Below are 20,998 nucleotides of genomic sequence, written 5' to 3' on the forward strand. Positions count from 1 at the left end.
ACGCTTCTCAACAACAGATTCGGTGACTGATGGATTGGTAGAGGCAGACCAATTCCATGACCTCCACGCTCTCCTGACCTCAACCCTCTTGACTTGCATTTATGGGGGTGTTTGAAAGCTCTTGTCTACGCAACCCCGGTACCAAATGTAGAGACTCTTCGTGCTCGTATTGTGGACGGCTGTGATACAATACGCCAATCTCCAGGGCTGCATCAGCGCATCAGGGATTCCATGCGACGGAGGGTGGATGCATGTATCCTCGCTAACGGAGGACATTTTGAACATTTCCTGTAACAAAGTGTTTGAAGTCACACTGGTACGTTCTGTTGCTGTGTGTTTCCATTCCATGATTAATGTGATTTGAAGAGAAGTAATAAGATGAGCTCTAACATGGAAAGTAAGTGTTTCCAGACACATGTCCACATAACATATTTTCTTTCTTTGTGTGTGAGGAATGTTTCCTGAAAGTTTGGCCGTACCTTTCTGTAACACCCTGTATAATGTTCTTTGTGCAACCTATCTGTAGTTCTTAGTATAACACATTGTTTTAATATGATGATATTCTTCACCACCTGGCAGTATTGTCTGTAACAAAATGCGAACCAGACTCTGTGTTCCTTATATTCTCGTACAGTTCCTATTTTTTTTCTGCGTGATATTTCAATGCCATTACTTATCCCAGCTGGTTGTTTGTTAGCATTGTTTCACTGCTTGAAATTTTTAATGTAAAAGAACTGTCATGTAAAGTGATGATTTGTATCTGCCATTAATGTTGTCTGTTTTAGACTTCTGTCAAATATGCTTTCTGAAATTCTCTCTGTTTTATCAACATTGAAAGTGAATCCTTATCTTAACCATGCCTTCCATTGGAGAATCTGTCAGAAAGCTAATTTTGTGCAAAAATTTCAAAATTAGCAAAATATTTTTCTTAAAGACAAAACTTAAGACATTGTCTAGCTGAAAGAGGAAAGTCCTGCAGCCAGATCTGTGTGATCTATAGAAGGCTATAATAAAAAGGTTATACCTTCAAAATTGAAACACTTGTGCACATCACTCAGGTATTTGTCTGTACATTGTTTTGATATGTCAGTACACTTGAATGGCATGTTGCACTTGATAGAAGTAGTCATTGTCCCATCTGTATATAAACCCTCACAAAGAAACCTGAAAAGATATACCGCTTTAAAGAAAATTAGTAAGTTTATAAGCAATGTGTGTACTTTACTACTAACTGCACTTGTAGTTTGATGAAGCAAGCTCATTGAGCCTTGTAATATGCGTTTTCCAGTTACTAATTTAATTTCTTCCGTTAAAAGAATTTTCATTAACTAGGAATACCTTGTAAACTGGCTTTATCCAATAAAAGGGCTAGTCATTCTAAAATTTTTCACAGACATTTAGCCTTGAATGAGTCCAGATTCACCCATTATACTGTTATTTATAAGCTTTACCAACTACCACACACAAATCTTAATCAGTTATAGACCATACATAGTAGCATCTAATGTGTGGATGCTCTCAACTGGGTTGAGACAATCCACCACTGAATAACTGTAAAAAATGTAGATGCATGCAGCCTGGAACAAATATGGCTGCCATTTCAAAATAATAAACAATAAATTTTTTAAAAAATAATTTTGTGACTACTAAACATTGGGGAATTCACCCAGCAAATATAAAATTTTTCTGAGATGGTCAAGCAACCAACAATTTTTTTTTCTGGGACCATCTGGTATGGATTGACCCCTGTGCCAAGATAAGGTGACTGTGATGCTGGAAAGCTAAATAATATTAAAATTAATGATGCATGTCTGGCTAGCATGTCTGTCAAAGTCATAGTGTATATCATTAGCCCAGAGCCCACTAGGATTATTCCCAGCCTGTCTCACAATCACTAACTAATCCACATTAGTAAGTGCCATATAAAACACACCTAAATCATCTGTCACCTCACTGTGCCCTGCACTTGGTTTAAAAATGCTCAAGATATGTTGCTCCCTGCCTGTACGTAATGAACTTTCCTTTCTTAATGTTTATGTGTACCTGAAGCATCATAACAATGTTGGACATCTGTTGCATCATTCCTGCTTCCACCTGTACTTGAGGCTCATTTCGATTGAACCATTGGCATATGGCTAAGATCATTCTTTATATTTTGAAAAATGCTGCTGGAGTTTGACCACTCCCTAGTGACCTTTCTGTCAAGAGCCAGTGCCCAATTCTCCATCCTATCTAATATCTTGTAATTGTGCCTGAAGGGCATAGTAATGAAAATTTGATGAATGGAAAAAGTGAAAAAAGCATCAGTCCAGGGAATTCCTTACATAATGTATTTTAATTCCAAATGTTTCTTTTTTTTCCCTCTTGCTTTTGTTCAGTTTTATTGCACTCATTTGTATTAGGAAGGAAAGAGTACAGAGCGTTGTGGAAATGTGTTTCAGAAAATAATACATTTATCATCTACATTGTCCAATTTAAAATAAATAAATAAATAATCCCTTATGCATTGTATATGATGAAATTGATAGAGCTGTCACTGTAGTGAAAAGCTTCTTACACTTTTCAGTCAATGGCTAAAAGTTTGTGTAACTATTTCTTCTTCATGTACATTGTTCTGGTACACGAACCACCAAAAGTGTGATTTTTAAGCGATTTTTCATAATAATTTAGGCAAAGGCTGAGCTGGTCTCTCAGCCCAGCCCAAGGAAATAAAATGCAAAAACAGTCAAAATATGATAACACACAGGACAAAGCTTACTCAATTCATACAGGTGATGCCTATAGCTTCCTTCCCATAGGTTAATTGATGGCTGGGGTAAAAGGTTAGGCATATGACTGCACAGTTAACCAAAATAAATTTGCCAAGTCATAAAAATAGTAGACCCCAAAAGACGGGGAAAAGGTGAGTGTTATTTAAATGAAATAGCCATTAATTTTTTAAATACTGGAGTGAGTATGAATATATATATATATATATATATATATATATATATATATATATATATATATATATATATGCATGGATGACCTGTTGGAACATGCATCATTACTTACTTGTTGTAGAAATGATGGATTTTTCTAATTCGAGAAAGTTGTCCACATTCCTGTTTGTAGTACAGGGTGGTTATAATTAAACTTTTGCTACTTTAAAAGCCCCCCTCCCCCCCCCCCCCCCCCATGAAAAATGGGTAATTGTAGGACAATGAAACTTTGTGGAATCATTTTGTAAGGATGTGCAGAAGAGAGATAATGAATCAGCCATTTAAAGAAACACATTTTAATTGTCACGTGACATGTTAATTGTATACCATGTTTATGTTCCAGGTTACAAATGTTGCTCAGTGTGACAACCATCTGCATCCATGACAGCCTGGATGTTTGTATGGATACCATTTTACAATCGTTCTTCACACTTTTCTAACAGTGGACGGTGGAATGTTCAGCTGTTGTGACACAGATCGTGCACTGCTAGAGGACCACACATTGCGTCAGCATTCTCAGCCATGGCAACAATAACTTATTCAACAATTTGTGGCACAGTTGACCGTCGGCCTCTCTGTAGAACAACTACCAAATTATATGTAAATTGTAGGTGGAGAGGGGGAGAAATGAAAGGGAAGGGATTACTGATGTCAGCTGCATCAGGACATTATGCAGACTCAGTGGCAATGCATTCATACAATTACCAAATTGCCTTTTAATTTGAACTTCTGAATCAAGTTCTTCAACCCCAGTGCGGAAAGTGGACCTCTCCATACTCCTTTAATGTGTAGATACTCACAAAGAGCAGCAGCACTATTGCTGTTGTTTTCATTAAACAGCTGTACAAGTAAAGCCTTCCTCGCCTTGTCTGCAGCTGTGATGTTTGTTTTTCAACTCGACATCACTGTACCAGTACCGACGCCTGACTGCAAGTTACAACCCTAACCACTACTAACAACGCAAATCCTGCAGCGCACAATCTGAACATCATTCCTTTAAACTTTTGCATCCATACAGTAAATAGTTTTCCATCTACACTGGCTTAAGTAGTTAAAGTTTTATTATAACCACCCTGTATTTACTCTCATAAACAAGTTCCAGTGACTGGAGCCTTATCCTCGTAGTCACCTTTTTAATTTTCTGTTAGTTTTAATTAATAGCTTTTTTTTCCGTTTGTTGTGTCAGTTTATTGTGCTTAGCTAGATGTTACTAGATTTTATTTTCCTTTCTTGTCTCTGTAATAGATGTGTCTTTACAGAAAGTGTTTGTCTTCTAGGTAAATCTGCCAGACAAGAATTTGCACTCAGTTGGTTTCAGCAAAGCAATGGCACGTGGATGGATATATGTTGACAAATCGGGAGAAGTGCCTGTTATCAGGCAGAAAGTTTCATCTATTCAAGACATAGTAAAAGATCACATGAATTTAATTAGACAGCAAAGAGCAAATGAAGTTGAAGAAAATGCTAAGCAGGACTATAAGAAAAGAAAGTTGGTAAATGAAGTGTAAGTGAGTACTGTCTTATTGATGTGTAATCACTAAACTTCTCTTCACTAGAAGCATTGCAAACACCATTGGAAAAAATTGTAGTTGTTGCAAGTGAAAAGGAGAAATGGCTAATAGTATTTTGTTTTTAAAATTTGTTGCACCTGGATTTTGGTGGAATGGTTATGATGTTACAGTAGTGACAGAAACGACAAAAACAGTGATATTCAGGATTACATTTAAAAAAATTTAGTGATATGAATTTGTACCTTATTAATAAAACTTAAATAGTATGAAGTTATTTCTTATTTACAAGTACTTCAGGAATTTCTTAGAAAGGGAAAATACTTTGATATTTCCAGTGTTGTATTTTTAGTTGGTCTCTCTGTAGAACATTCAGTTTTGAAATTAGTACTTTCTTTGGCAAGTCACTGACAAGTACCCTCAGAAGTAGGTATGTAAAAATTTTTGTAACAGTGTAATCTTCTTGTGTTCAGTTGCTGTTTACAAGTTTCTGGCTTCAGTATAAATTTTCTTGGCTCTGAATACAAGCTGCTATTATCTTAGGACACAGAATCAAATTCTTTAAACTTAGGGGCATAAAGACTGTTTGTATCCTTAATTGATAGCGCACACACATGCGCATATCTGCAACCCCACACACTCTCTGAGAGTACAGAACTTTTACTGAATTAGATTCAGCCCCACCTGCGGGTTCTGGGGACAGAATAGGCCCGCGGTATTCCTGCCTGTCGTAAGAGGCGACTAAAAGGAGTTTCAACTGTTTCGGCCTTTCATGTGTTGGTCCCCATTAGGGTTTGACCTCCATTCTTCCAAATTCAACAGAAGTACGAGCCTTTTGGGGAAGGACACTTTATGTGGTGCACCATCAGTCCTCTGTGCCCTAAGACCTTCGCACTATTCATTGTCTTGGCGCCGTAACTGCTCCCACCATCCATCATTTGGGCATACACGCCTGTTGGGTTGCGTAAGTTACACCTGTAGTGGGTCACCATCTGCACCCACGATAACTATGGACTTCCCATGGCACCCAACATCCAGTACGGTAGCCAGCCCGTTGTGGTGGGGTCATCAGGTACCCTCTAGGTTGTAGCCCCCTGACAACACAGGGATCATACTGCTGATGCCCGAGCTGCCACCTCCCCACGTAAGCCAAGGAGTAGCTGCCTGTCTCTCTGGGGCTTTGGGACTCCTGGCAACGGCCATCCTGCCAGGTGGCCTTTGCTGCGGCTGGGTGGCGCCCGTGGGGAGAGCCCTGGTCGGAGTGGGTGGCATCGGCGCGGATGATCCGCACTGACGCAGATGAAGTCTCAATCCGGTGGTCGAATGACTGCCAACTTCTCTAAGCGCAGAAAGGTAGACTTTAATGCTGTGACATATCACCCCAAATCATTCCCTTCCCTAGCCACACCCTGGGAGGGACATAGGGCTGCGGACAAACAGGAGCCATATTCACAGGGATACCTTGTGTGCAGCAGAACCGATGGGGATTCGTTTTTGGGGACTAAGCCTCTCTTCTGTGTGAACAATCTTGAAGATAAGTTTGGGGAAGTGGCGTCTCTTTCCAAATTGAGGACTGGGGCCATCCTGATACAACCAGCTTCATCTGCACAGTCACGGGCATTACTCACCTGTGAGAAGCTCGGTGACATACCCGTTAACGTCACTCCCCACAAGTCCTTAAATTTGGTCCAGGGGATTATCTTTCATAGAGATCCTCTGCTACAGTCTGATGATGAGCTACGGGAGAACTTGGCACGTCCTGTCCGTCGTGTCTTTCAGGGGCCCAAGGATAATAAGATCGCTACCGGTGCTTTCATCCTGGCCTTTGAGTGCGACTGCTTGCCCTAGAAGGTCAAGGTCATGATCTACCGGTGCGTTGTCAAGCCCTATGTCCCGCCCCATATGCGCTGCTTCCAGTGCTGGAAGTTCGGACACATGTCCTCCAGATGCACTGCCAGCCCCACGTGTTGAGATTGTGGATGACCTTCACATCCCAATGCTCCATGTGCTCCGCCTCCCACCTGCATGAACTATGGGGAGCATCATTCTCCCTGCTCGCCAGACTGTGCAGTCTACCAACGAGAGCAGAAGATACAAGAAGTTAAGACCCTGGACCGTTTAACTTACCAAGAGGCAAGGAAGAAGCTAGAACAACTCAAACCCACACCTATGTTGAGGAGTTATGCTGCTGTATCACTGCCGCCACTGGTTCCTGCAAAGAATCCTTTCTCAGTTGGCCCACAGAACAGTCAAGTTACGCCTGCCCCACCACTGGTAAGGGCCACTCTATCTTCCACTACTCCTGAAACACCCAGTTGGAAGCAGTGCATGCCGGAGAAGCGACAGTCTCCTCCGGCCTCACTCGTTCGGAAGGGGTCCCTTGGGTGAGTCCCTTCCAAGGACCTTACCAGTGTCTCACAAGCCACTAGCCAGTGACTGAAGAAGCCACCAGCTGCTTTTCGAAGGGCTTCACGCTCTTCCTCTGTTCCTGACAATATGTCAGGAAAGCCCTTCCAGCATGCGAACCCTCCTCCCAAAGACGAGAGAGAAGAGGAAGCTCTCTATGAAGAATAAGGACCCAGTAGTTCCCGCGCCACCGCTTCCTGTCAGCTCAACCTCTGAGGATGAGGTCGAGCTCTTTGCATCCCCTGATGACCTGGATTTCGCCGTCTCCTCAGAAACGATGGAGGTTGCGACATCAGTCACTCTGTCGGTGGCAGCATGTGACCCTGCGAAGTAATTTGCCTTTTCAGTGCCTTCATGCCCCTACAGGACGCGCTTTTTACAATCCTCCAGTGGAATTGCGGCGGTTATTTTAGCCATATACCTGAGCTACGTCAGCTTCTAAGCATGACACCTGCTTTCTGCATTGCCCTCCAGGAAACCTGGTTCCTGGCAATGCGGACCCCCGTCCTTTGTGGATACAGGGGCTATTACTGTAACCGTAGCGTTTACAATAGTGTGTCAGGTGGAGCCTGCGTGTATGTCCTTACCTCTGTATATAGCGCTCCTGTGCTCCTTCAAACATCTTTGGAAGCTGTGGCTGTCAGAGTAAGGACTACCCTGGACATAACCGTCTGCAGTGTCTATCTCCCTCCAGGTGGTCCAGTCCCCCTGACCAAACTGGCTGCACTTGTCACCTAACTCCCCACGCCTTTACTTCTCCTGGGGGATTTTAACACCCACAATCCCCTGTGGGGTGGAATGATGATTACTGGACGAGGCAGAGATGTCGAGAAAATTATCTCCCAACTCGACCTCTGCCTCTTAAACACTGGCGCCGCCACACATTTCAGTGTGGCGCATGGCACGTTCTCGTCAACAGATCTGTCGTTTTGCAGCGCAGGGCTTGTACCATCAGCCCACTGGAGAGTCCATGACGACTTGTGTAGTAGTGACCATTTTCTCATCTTCCTTTCATTACCCCAGCGTCGCTCCCCTGAACGCTTGCCCAGATGGGCATTTAGGAAGGCAAACTGGGAAGTGCTCTCCTCTGCTGCCACTGTTGAGTCTCTCCCCATGGTAACATCAATGTGGCGGTTGAGACACTGACTACAGCGATTGTTTCCGCTCTGGAACGTACTATTCCTCATTCATTAGGGTGCCACCAGCGAAAGTCAGTGCCTTGGTGGTCGCCAGAGGTCGCTGAAGCCATTAAAGAGTGTTGGCGGGCTCTTCAGCGCCATAAGCGGCACCCGTCTTTGGAGAACCTAATTTTCTTCAAACATATCCGTGCTCAGGTCCGGAGGTTCATCAAACGGCGGAAACAGGAGTGCTGGGAGAGGTATGTTTCCACCATTGGTGCCCGTATTTCACCCTTCCAGGTGTGGATGAAGGTTGGGCGGATCTTCGGATTGCAGCACTCTACAGGTGTCCCACAGCTTTCCATCAACGGGGCACTATGCACCGATGCCGTGCAATCGCCAAGCATTTCACTCAGCGCTATGTTCGGTCCTCTGCGTTGGGGAATTACCTGCCCGCATTTCATGCGCTGAAATGCCGGGAGGAAGGCAAACGACTTTCTTTTGCTTCTCGCCACCCTGAGGCGTATAACGCCCCATTTAGTTCATGGGAACTCCAAAGTGTCCTGGCACGGTGCCCCGATACAGCCTCTGGGCCAGATGGCATCCACAATCAGATGGTCAAACACCTGACCCCAGACTGTCAGCGATGTGTTCTTGCCATCTTCAACCACATATTAGGCGATTGTGTCTTTCCGTCGCAATGGCGAGAAAGTATCATCGTTCCGGTGCTGAAGCCTGATAAGGACCCGCTTAATGTGGATAGCTATCGGCCCATCAGCTTAACAAACGCTCTGTGCAAGCTACTGGAACGTATGGTGAGTCGACGGCTGTGTTGGCTGCTCGAGTCTCGGGGTCTCCTGGCTCCGTGCCAGAGCGGCTTCCGTCAGGGCTGTTCCACCACTGATACTTTGGTCTTCCTTGAGTCTGCAATCCGCACTGCTTTTTCCAGGCACCAACACCTTGTCTCCATCTTTTTGACCTCTCCAGAGCATATGAGACGATGTAGCGGCACCATATTGTCGCCACGTTGCATGGGTGGGGTTTACGGGCCTCTCTCTCCATTTTTATTCAGAATTTTTTATCTGTTTGGACATTCCGCGTGTTACTTGGCACTTCCCATAGTTCACTTCATGTTCAGGAAAACGGCGTTCCACAGGGCTCTGTATTGAGCGTGCCACTTTTCCTTGTGGCCATTAATGGCCTTGCAGCAGCAGTAGGGTTGTCTGTCTTACCCTCGTTATATGCTGATGATTTCTGCATCTTTTTCAGCTCCTCCACCATTATTGTTGCAGAACTTAGGTTGCAGGGAGCCATACGCAAGGCGCAGGCATGGGCCCTCGCCCTTGGGTTTCACTTTTCTCCTGCGAATACTTGTGTTATGCACTTTTGTCGGCATCGAACTGTCCATCCCCACCCTGAGCTCTATCTTCAGGATGCCATGCTCAGGGTTGTTGACACTTACCGTTTTCTGGGATTGCTATTCGATGCCCGGCTTACATGGCTTCCACAAATTCGTCAGCTCAAATGTCAGTGCTGGCAGCATCTGAATGCCCTCCGCTGCCTCAGCAACACAACTTGGGGTGCAGATCGTAATACTCTGGTGCGGCTCTACAAAGCCCTCGTGCTGTCCCGAGTCGATTATGGGAGTGTGCTGTATGGCTCAGCATCGCCCTCAGCGTTGCAACTGCTGGACCTCGTTCAGCACTGTGGTGTTTAACAGGCGACAGGAGCATTCCGCACCAGCCCTGTTAATAGCCTACTTGCTGAGGCTGGGATTCCTCCACTTTGCGTCCGGCGTCAACAACTCTAGCTAACTATGCTGCACACGTCCATTGTTCGCCCCGTCACCCTAACTACCATCTCCTTTCCGCTAATGTGGCAGTCCATATCCCACACCGGCAGCTGTGATCAGGACATACAATTGGGATCCGTGTTTGGTCACTTCTTAGTGACCTCGAGTCTTTCCCTCTTCGCCTCTTCCATCTGCTTTCCAGGTCCACCCACATACACCACCTTGGTGTATTCGTCGGCCGCAGCTTCAGCTGGACCTCTCACGCTGGCAAAAAGATTCCATCCCGTGACTCGGAGATTATCTATACTGATGGCTCAATGGTTGTTGGCCATGTGGGGTATGCTTATGCTCATGTGGACTATGTAGACCAGCACTCCTTGCCGGAAGGCTGCAGTGTTTACACCGCAGAGCTAACAGCCATTCTTCGTGCCCTTGAGCATATTTGTACCAGCACTGGAGAGTCCTTCGTCATTTGCAGTGACTCCCTCAGTAGCCTGCAGGCTCTTGAACGCTCTTGAACAGCGTGGATGTTCGGTGGTGTTCATATGGACCCTGGGACATGTTGGGATAGCGGGAAATGAACTCGCCGACAAGTTAGCCAAAGAGGTTACCCGCAAACTGACACTGGAGATCGGCCTACCAGCAACTGATATCCGATCGGTGTTGCGCTGTTGGGTCTTTGGGTTGTGGGAGACGAATGGCGCACTCTGTCTGCACCCAACAAGCTGCGGTGAGTAAAGGAGACCACGACTGTTTGGGGGCCCTCCATGCGGGCCTCTCGCAGGGATTCTGTTCTCTGTAGGCTCCGCATTGGTCACTCTCGGCTGACACATGGTCATCTGCTGCTTCAAGAGGACCCCCCTAATTGTTGCTGTGGTGCAAACATCTCGGTGGCCCATATGCTGTTGGAATGTCCTTTTTTAACCGCCCTCAGGCAAACTTTTAATCTCCTAGGTGATTTATCATCTCTTTTAGGCGACAATGTCTCTATGGCAGATCGGGTTTTAAGTTTTATTCGCGCAAGCGGCTTTTATAAGACCATCTAATTTTATTGTGTCACTTTCTTTTGTGCTGTTTATTTTACTTAGTTTTGTGTTGTAATTTGATTCCACCCTAATCTTTTAGGCTGGAGGTTTTAACGTGTTGCAGAGTGGCTGTCTCTTCCTTTTATTTTTGTGATCAGCCAGCCATGGTTCTCTGCTGTACAGTTTTAATTCTTTCTGCCTTTCTTTTTTTTTAAGTGCTCAGCCTGACTGGTGGATAGTTTAAATCTGCTCTGTGTGTTTATGAAACAAGGGACCGATGACCTTTGTAGTTTGGTCCCTTTAATCTTTAAACCAACCAACCAATTAAATCCAGCATTTTTCCCGTCCCACACTCTTCAGAGGTGCTAATAGTTATGATGCTTAAGTACCACAAAAATTGCATAATTTCAGTGTGTGTGTCAGAATGGTGTGTGGCTATTAAATCATCAGTGTATGTCATTAAGTCACAGCAGGTGCTGCATAGAGTTACCACATGGACTTCCTAGGAGGACCTCAGAGTATTTAACTGCAAGAGCCACCAATGAACACTCAAGATGACGATGAATTATTTTGACATTGAAAATCTTGTACTTGATGGAATTTGCTGTGAAATTAATATCGCCCGAAACAGGTCTCCGTAACTGAATCTGTAATAAGTGATCAGCATCTATAACAGTCAAAACTCATTGTAAAAAATTATAGATAAAAGAATAATTACTGATCAGTATTTTAAGAAGAAACTCATGCCAAAAATTTTTATGGTTTTACCACTCCAGAACCCTCCATGCGGCAACTGCATGTGAAAAGTGAATCTGCAGTGAAGATTGAACTGGAAATTAAAATAGAAGAGGAGGTACTCATTAAAAATGGAAACTCCAGGCAGGAATATCAACAATGTAGGAAAAGATAAATTGATACTTACCACAAAGATAATACACTAAGTTGCAGCCAGGCATTCTAAGCCTGAGCTGCTGGAGTTGGCAGTCATGTGTGCATGAGGTGTGCTTGCTTATGTGAATGAATGGTATGGATTTCTCGTTTTCCGATGGAGGTTGTGGCCAGAAACTTATGTGAAAGTGTCTTTTACTTGTGCAACGTAGCATGTTATCGTCAATAAGTAGCAATCTGTCTTTTCCTACATTTTTGATACTTCAGTCATTGGTATGACTTGATAGTAACAACCTGTTTTATTGATGGATTTAGGTACAACAGACTTTTTCAGTGTAAAGGATCTCGTACGATTGAATCTACATAATATCCAATTTACATTCTTCTTGATATATCATTAATAATGTTTTTCCACATAAGGTTCTGCCCGAAGTATTCCTTGGTGTGATGTGTGGCGTTGCTACAGCTGTGCTGATGTCAGTGTCACTGCATCAACACCACCACACGCAGTTGAATAAGTGCCCCAAACAAAAATTACAAAATACAGTAAAAAACTTAGTTCCTATACATGTTGCATAAATAAATCATTACAAAATAGAATCTTTATTTAATGCCAATGCCTTGTAACTCTTTACAACCATACAGTATGTTTGCTCACTCATAATCAATACTGAGAGTACAGGAATTTTAAATAAAAACAATATTCACGAGAGGATCTTTGAAACTAAAACCTCAAATTTCCTGTACCCTCTCAAAACACTTTACTGAAGAATATTTTATTTAGGGCCTATGACTTGTTTCCTCAAGATTGAAACACATTTTACTACTTCCATGTGACCAGTGTGGACAAAAATTAATGAATGCAGACAACACTCTTACCTATATGGGCATTGCAGTACAGTGCGCAAGGGTGGCTAACTGTCCAACAGAAAAGGAGCTATAAGCTTTGTAATTACTTAAAGTGAAGAAAAACTGAAGATTGGACTTAAAGTGAACTAACAGATTATTTTAAAATAACACTAAAGAATAACACAGGGCAGCGAAAACTTTTTTGAAAAATGTTTTTTACTTTGATAACTGATCTTTATAGATTTTTATGAGCTGAATCCAAATCTGGCCTTAAATTTTTTTGCATCGCCCATAGTTTTCGAGCAATATGCTTTTTATAATAAAGTATAAAAATCTTGTGCTATACAGTAAATGGGGAAATTAATGAAACCCTTTGTTACAACATAAGCATGGTTTGTATTTACAGTAAGCTACCTAAAACAATGATGTGTGTTAATAGAGGTTTCACTTGTCAGTAGAAATTAGTTTGTATTTTCTTTCTCTTTTTTCTTTGAAGCTTCTTGTGTAGCTTTTTCTACGATGAGTCGCTTGCTGAACTTCTCGGTGAAGTGATCAACAGTAGTCCCCTGTCATGTTGGTGCTCCAGCGGCCTTGGTAGTGTTTTTCTGTCACTTTAATGTCCTGGTGAAAATGCTCTCCTTGCTCCTTACTAACATCTCTCATATTGTCTGGGAAGTAATCAAGGTGACTGTTCAAAAAGTGAACTTTCAGGTTCATTAAACGTCCTAAAGATTTAAACTTCCTTAACCTTGTAGCTATAATAGAAACATATTCTGGCTTTTTTTCATATCCTAAGGACTTTGTAACAACTTACTTGAATGATACCCATGCTTCTTTCTCATTTAAGGTCATTGTGGATTCAAAGTTAACATCACTTTTTTAATGTCAGGTCTGACAAAGACGCCTTCTTTTAGTTTAGCTTCTGAAATGTGTGGAAACTTTTGGCAGAGATACTTAAAACATTGTTCATCTTTAGGCAAAGCCTTTACACACTGTTTCATTGGGCCTAACTTTATATGTAGAGGTGGTAGGGGTATGTTTTTTGGATCTACAAGGTTTTTGCATAGAATGTTCTTCTCACCAGGTTTTAAAGACTCCCATACAGGCCAGTTCTTTTGTTTTGATCCCTAGCCCTATTGTCCCATTCACACAAGAAACATGGAAATTTGGTAAAGCCACCTTGCTGATCAAGGACCATGCATGTTACTTATAGATCGCCACATATCATCCAACCATTAGTAGAATAGCCTATTTTATTTAGCACTATTTCTAGGTTTTCATAGCTTTCTTTCATATGTACAGAACGTCCAACAGGTATAGATGCATACATGTTACCATTGTGTGATAAAACAGCCTTTAAACTAGTTTTGGATGAATCGTTGAACAGCCTCCAGTCTTCCTTTTTGTATTCAATACCAAACTCATTCATCAGACCAGGAATGTCTGAGCAGTACACTAAATCACCTTCTTGTTGAAGAAACTGGGAAAATTGCTTTTCTCTCTTTATATTCTTGTATATTCTGGTTCCAACTGCCAAAAGTTCTTTTCTTTTAATCTAGAGCCAAGCAATTCAACTTTTTCTTTCGTTAAGCCCAGATGCCTAACCAAATCGTTAAGCTCGGTCTGAGTAAACAATTTGGGCTCTAGACTTTCTGTATTACAATGGAATTCATCATCATCTGGTTCATCTAAATCACATTGTACATCAGAAAATAGTAGAATTTAAATCATCTGGTGGTTCAGGAACTGTCAAATCTACACCATGCCCTATTGGTTGGATGTCAGACAGAAGGTTAGGGTAGCTTATTATCTTTTTGTTTTTCAAATTATGACCAGTAATATCAACACTGCAAAAGTAGCAATCACCGGAATGATTTCTTGGCTCCGTCCATATCATAGGAACAGCAAATCTAAAGGCTTTTTCCTCCTTTTTGGACCATTTTCTAAAATCTTAAACACACACAATACATACCTTATGTGGCACCCAAGATTTATCTTGATCACCAAGTTCAGATCCAAAGTATGATAGATAAACCTTTTTCACAAAGCCTGTAATGTTTCTTTGATGTTTTTTTTAATCACAATTTCACCGCAAATATAACAAAAACCATCAGCAGAGTTTTTACAATCACAATTAGACATTGTACTGAGCACCTGTACAGGAAACGGGAAAGTGAGTTAAAGTTGACAGTAAACAAAACACCATCCCTTAACATAAAAATAGAATTGACCTTTATTTTGCCAGCAAATGTTTTTCAGCAGTGCTACCAACGTCATCTACATTCATTAACCTCCTTTTTAAACTATTTTAACTATATAAAAGCTGTTAAATTATTTAAAACGTCACGTAATTTACTTAATTTAACTGTAAAATTTGAAGAAATGGTGGGTGATACAGTTTTTTAAGTATCATATTTGGATTCCCACCTTAAAAAACATAAGAATAAGATATTTTCAACAAAAAACTTTTTCTGTCGTAGGGTTGTCTAAAGAGGATGATGATGAGAGCGAGCACTGTGGGCATACTCATCACTTAAACGACAGTTTTCAATGTGGAGCTCTCAGTTAAGTGTTTCACACAATGCAGCCAGGTGGCGTAGTTTGCATCCTTGTAGTGGTAGCTACAGACTATGAGTGGGTGCAACATGTCCGCACTCAGCAGATGTGGTGTATATGAACTGTCAGTGGGTTCACTCTGTAAAAACAGTGGGTTCTGCTTGTTCAAGATGCAGTTTAAAGTGCAGTAAATTCTTAATTGCAGTTAATACAAACATTCACATTTTTCAGTCAGTAGAGTATACTTGTTAGATGAATACCAGTATATTCAATTTGGAACACTGACTATTATGAAAGCTTAGATCACTACTCACCCTAAAGATGACATATTTAGCTGCAGACAGGCACAATGAAAAGACTGTTATACACTAAGTTTTCAGCTGAAGGCTTCTTCAGAAAAGGAAAAACACACACACTCACACACTCACACACACACACACACACACACACACACACACGTGCAAGCATGATTCCAGGCAGTTATACCTCATGCATACATGACCGCCCAGCTCAGGCCACTGTGGCCAGTTTACTTGTCAGATGATCTGAAAATTTAAATGAAAATGTTGTCAGAGAATTTAACTGATTAGTGAATATTAGGGACAAGGGAATTATGTATCATTTACTGTTACCATCCTCTTAATTAATTTTAGTACCAATTCTTTGACTTTTTAGGTTAAAATTGTAGGAGAATGATGAATGTGCCTCTCAGAGGGCGGAAATGTGCCTTTAGAAACAATTATGCAAGCGATTTTGAAATCAGTCAACAAAAATGAATGAAAGACTGTCTCAAATACATAAGATTTTCACAAATGGAGATTTTTTTTAATGCAAATAGATAATAAACTGCACGGTCTGGTTCTCAATTGATTGAAAAGGTGGAGAAACTAGAAAGGAAAATGAGATAAGGAATTATACAGACACACAATTTTGATAATCATTTAGTCTTTAATTTAAAAAAAAAATGGATAGTAATGTTGAACATGTATACATTATTACTCCTGTAGAGGCTGTTCCAGTAAACCAAGAACACATAATAGGTATAGAATTAATAGAAATAGAAGGTAATTTAGAACAAGTTACGGTTAGGAATGTAGAAATCGAACAACAATTGGAGATTTTAGAAAGTACTGTGGCTCAAACTGATAATGAAGGAACTGGTCACAGCAGAGATTTAATACAGGACAAATTGCTGTCTGATGATTTACTATGTCCTGTCACTACTTTCGAGCTACTTTGTTCTGTTACTGATAAGTTACTTCCTGCTATCATTAATGATAAGTTAATGTATTATGTTACTACTGTACAAATTCAGGCCCATTAAATGACTAAAGAGATAAGAGTTCTTTTACACAATATTCAAATGTCGGAAGTAGTCACAACCAAGCTACAGCAGCCCATTACAAACAGTATTGTAAGGGCTTAAAAATATTATTAGGAAGGCAAAGAGTATGTGGTATGCAAATACAGGGTGAAAATTATTTAAACCGACAAACTCTGGGAGGTTGTAGGGGACATCAAAACAAATATTATTCCCTAATGTCATTTTTTCCTATGAGGATTATTTAAACCGGTGGAGGCTGTATTACGCTCTTCAGTTGTTAGAGGGCGTATTACACTCTCTAGTTGTAGGCAACTGCTGTCCATCAGTGTAGTAGTGCATTGTCTCTGTTTACTAATGGAGTTATACACCTGGAGTGAGTACTCTGATATGGTTGGTGCGTACTACGTAGCGCACGCCAACGGACGAGCTGCACAGCGGGTTTATGAACAACAATATCCTAATCGCCGTATCCCGCATCATAAGACCTTTGCTGCTGTGTACCAATGTCTGCGTGAGACCGGGTCATTTAGCAGATTACCTGGACAGGGACGCTGTCGCACGGTAAGAACGCTGAAATTTGAGGAAGCTGTCTTGCAAAATGTGGAATGGGATCCTTCAATCAGCTCTTGTGCAATTGCACGTAACATGGCGACAAATCAGATGAATGTAAGAACAGTCCTTAGAGAGCAATCATTACGTCCATTTCACTTACAGCGTGTCCACAACATGGAACCAGTTGATTATCCACCCAGAGCACAGTTTTCGCAGTGGTACCTGGAACAGTGTGAAATGCATCCTACATTTCCAACCTCTGTGTTGTTGGCCGATGAAGCACCGTTCGGGCGTGATGGAGTCTTCAACATGCACAATTCGCATGTTTGGAGTGAGGATAACCCACATGCCACAGTTACTAGCGCTCATCAAGTGCAGTTCTTTGTTAATGTGTGGGTCGGAGTTGTTGGGGACTGCTTAATTGGGCCGTATCTGCTACCTAGGCCATTAAATGGCAGGCACTATTATAATTTTCTCGCCAGAGTATTGCCATAATTGCTGGAAGACGTCAAGCTCCCTACAAGGCAATGCATGTAGATCCAACATGATGGGGCGCCGGCACCATGATGGGGCGCCGGCACCTTTCAGCCGTTGTGTGTGTTGATTTCTGGACCGACGGTTCCCAGAAATGAAGATTGGCTTAGGTGCTCCTGTACCATGGCCTGCTCGATCCCCAGGTATGTCCTTTCTGGACTTTTTTTGTGTGGGTAGAGATGCGAAACCTTGTTTACGCAACTCCTGTTGCACCAGAAGAGGATGTGGTTGCCCGGATAGTAGCAGCAGCAGCAGGATGTCCCCTACAACCTCCCAGAGTTTGTCGGTTTAAATACTTTTCACCCTGTAGAATAGCTAATTCACAGGATAAAATTAAAACCATATGGTCAGTTGTGAAGGAAGTGCCTGGTCAGTAGCACAAGGTTGATGATATAAAGTCAGTTCATAGTAGACATATTTCTGTTACTGATAAATCAGATATATGTATAGTATTAAACAATTATTTTCTGAGCATTGCCGGTGAATTAAATAAAAATTTAGTTTCTACAGGGAATCATATAACTTTCTTGGCAAATGCATTTCCGAGATTGATGTCTGAAATACTCCTCAGTGATGCAGACAAGGATGAGATTGAGTCAATAATTAAATCAATGTAGACTAAGGACTCTAGTGGATATGATGTAATGCCTGGCGGAATATTAAAGTACTGTGCTGCACATGTTAGCCATGTATTTGACCATATTTGTAATTTTTCCTTTAGGAATGGTCAGTTTCCTGAACGATTAAAGTACTCAGTAGGAAAGCCACTTTATAAAAATGGAGAAAGGGATAATATAGACAATTTTAGAGCTAGTTCTATGCCACCAGTGTTTGCTAAAGTTATTGAAAAGGCTGTGTATGTGAGGATAATTGGTCATTGTATATCACAAGATTTACTATCAAATGTACAGTTCAGCTTTATAAGTAATTTAACAACTGAATATGCTTTATTCTCCTTTCTGTGTGAGGTACTGGATGGGTTAAACAAAAGGTTTTGAATGCTAGGCATGTTTTTTGATTTAACTAAGACATTTGATTGTGTTGATCACAAAGTATTCTTCCAGAAGTTGGGCCATTATGGAATAAGGGGAGTAGCTCACAATTGTTCACCTCTTACTTTAACAACAGACAGTAAAAGGTCATTATTAACAATGTTGAGAATGGCTGTGATGTGGGGTGTGAGTGGGATACGGTCAAGTGGGCGGGGGGGGGGGGGGGCATTTCTGTTTGCTAATGACACCAGCTTGATAGTAAAGGAAGGATGTTGTGTGCAACATTGTCTTGGTTTCAAATAGTGCAGTTCATGACCTAAGTTCATGGCTTGTAGAAAATAAACTAACACTAAATTACATTAAGGTTCAGTTTTTACAGTTAGTAACACACAATTCATCAAAACCTGACATTTTAATTTCACAGAATGGGCAAATGATTACTGAAACTGAACAGCTCAAATTTCTAGGTGTTCAGATTGATAGTAAACTGTCAAGGAAAGCCCATGTTCAGGATCTTGTTCAAAGACTTACTGCTGCCATTTTTACTATTCGAACAGTATCTGAAGTGAGTGATCGTTCAACACGAACATTAGTCTACTTTGCATATTTTCATTCACTTATATAATATGGTATTATATTTTGGGGTAAATCGTCCCATTCTAGGTGGATATTTTTGGCTTGGAAATAGGCAGTTCGGGCAATAAGTGGTGTAAGTTCACGAACCTTTTCTCAACCCCTGTTCACGAGTCTGGGTATTTTGACATTGGCCTCTCAATATATATATTCCTTGCAGTTTTTTTTTTGTTAACAATATTAGCTTATTCCCAAGAATAAGCAGCTATCACTCAGTTAATACTCAGCAGAAATCAAACCTGCATTTGGATCAGACTTCCTTAACTTGTGTTGAGGGGGTGTAGTATACTGCTGCATCCATTGTTAATATTCTACCAATAGAATTCAACAATCTCAGCAGTATTCCATGTGTTTTCAAATTGAAACTGAAGAGTTTCCTCATGGCTCACTCCATCTTTTCTGTCAAGGAGTTCCTTGAAAAATTAAACTGATTATTATGTTATATTGTTGATTACGTTTACTTTTATGTTGTAATTTCATGTACAGAGACGTTCAGTGGCTTTGAAGATTTGCTCCTCAGTTTGATCCTATAGAACTTGATGCATAAATAAATAAATAGCTAAATTTATACTTAGGTATGCTTGAATATAGTAAGAGAAGTTTGGCAGAATGTAACTACTGCGTGAGTAAAAGAGAACATTCACCAAATAGCAGAAGTGTTGAGTTGTCAACAGGTGCGCACGAGAGAAAGAGAACTCGATAGCTTTCAGAACAAAACCTTATTTGAAAAGGTCCTGATTAGACTTCTGGTCTGGCACAAAGTTTTAATCTGCCAAGAAGTTTCAAATTTTTGTTCTGTTAACATTGAAAATGATCCAGATGTGTAATGTGTGGGTAATTCATTGCAACTTTTCAGTTATTGAGATGTTTCCTGCTTCTTATTGTTCTTTCATAGCTGAGAGTATTGCAAGCTTGTCTTGCATATGATCTAAGGGTAGCATGTCCATTAGAAAAGTACTTATCGGTACATACCAATGTTTGTTTTAAAAGAATTAGATGCTGTATATGTGTATAGCGAAATTACCATAGAATGTTAGCAACTACACATATATAATTGCACTTTGTGTATCTTTCAGGATATTAAAAAGCTATATTCTCAGGAAAGGAAATGAATTCCGGACATCTGTGAGTAAGCCAGAAACTGATTTAACATCAGAAATGATATCAAATGGTTCATGGAAGGAAAAATCTTTTAAGTCATACAATTTTGATGCTTTGGGTACACCTCTTGACTGTGGTCATCTTCATCCTTTGTTAAAAGTACGAGCTGAATTCAGGCGCATTTTCTTGGAAATGGGGTAAGTTTATTTCAGACTTATACTGAGTTGACTTGATTAGAGATACAATGCAGCATGTAAAGTGTAGAGCGTTGGGGTTAAAAATGTTCATCTACAACCAGGGTGCTCATGTCTGTGTAGTAGGGTCAATTAACATTTGTCTCAAGTTTAGGAAAATTGGGGAAACAGGTTCCTAGTTCATGAAAAGTTCCAGGTCAGTTGAAGGAGCTAGTACTTTCTCCTCTCTGATGGTTGCTGCTTGTGAACTAAATGATTGCTAGGCTGTTTTCTGTGATGAGAAATATTTGAAAAGTTCTTATGGTTGTGTTCAGTAATTGTTGCTGCTGGCATGTTAATATTGATGTTGTTAACCGAGTTGAATTCTGTTCTGAATTCAGAGAGAGAGAGAGAGAGAGAGAGAGAGAGAGAGAGAGAGAGAGAGAGAGTCAGTCCATGAATTGTTTGAACTACCCTTAAAATGTGAAAATGTGGTTGATTACGGGAGAATGTTTTCACTGCAGACCTTCGAAACAATGTGTAGAGCTACAGTGACCAATTTCTGT

At 41.2% G+C, this 20,998-nt stretch overlaps 1 protein-coding gene across 1 annotated transcript in view; it reads left to right on the forward strand.

Annotated features, from left to right (window-relative positions):
* LOC126172322 (phenylalanine--tRNA ligase alpha subunit) overlaps window positions 1–20,998 on the forward strand; it is a 147,206-nt gene that overhangs the window by 54,881 nt on the left and 71,327 nt on the right. Inside the window, exons 3-4 of the mRNA XM_049920870.1 lie at window positions 4,259–4,485; window positions 20,235–20,456. Of these exons, the coding sequence (XP_049776827.1) occupies window positions 4,259–4,485; window positions 20,235–20,456 (449 nt within the window). The remainder of the gene's footprint in view (window positions 1–4,258; window positions 4,486–20,234; window positions 20,457–20,998) is intronic.

The sequence above is a fragment of the Schistocerca cancellata genome, chromosome 1 (genome assembly GCF_023864275.1).
Source record: "Schistocerca cancellata isolate TAMUIC-IGC-003103 chromosome 1, iqSchCanc2.1, whole genome shotgun sequence".
Lineage (NCBI taxonomy): Eukaryota > Metazoa > Arthropoda > Insecta > Orthoptera > Acrididae > Schistocerca > Schistocerca cancellata.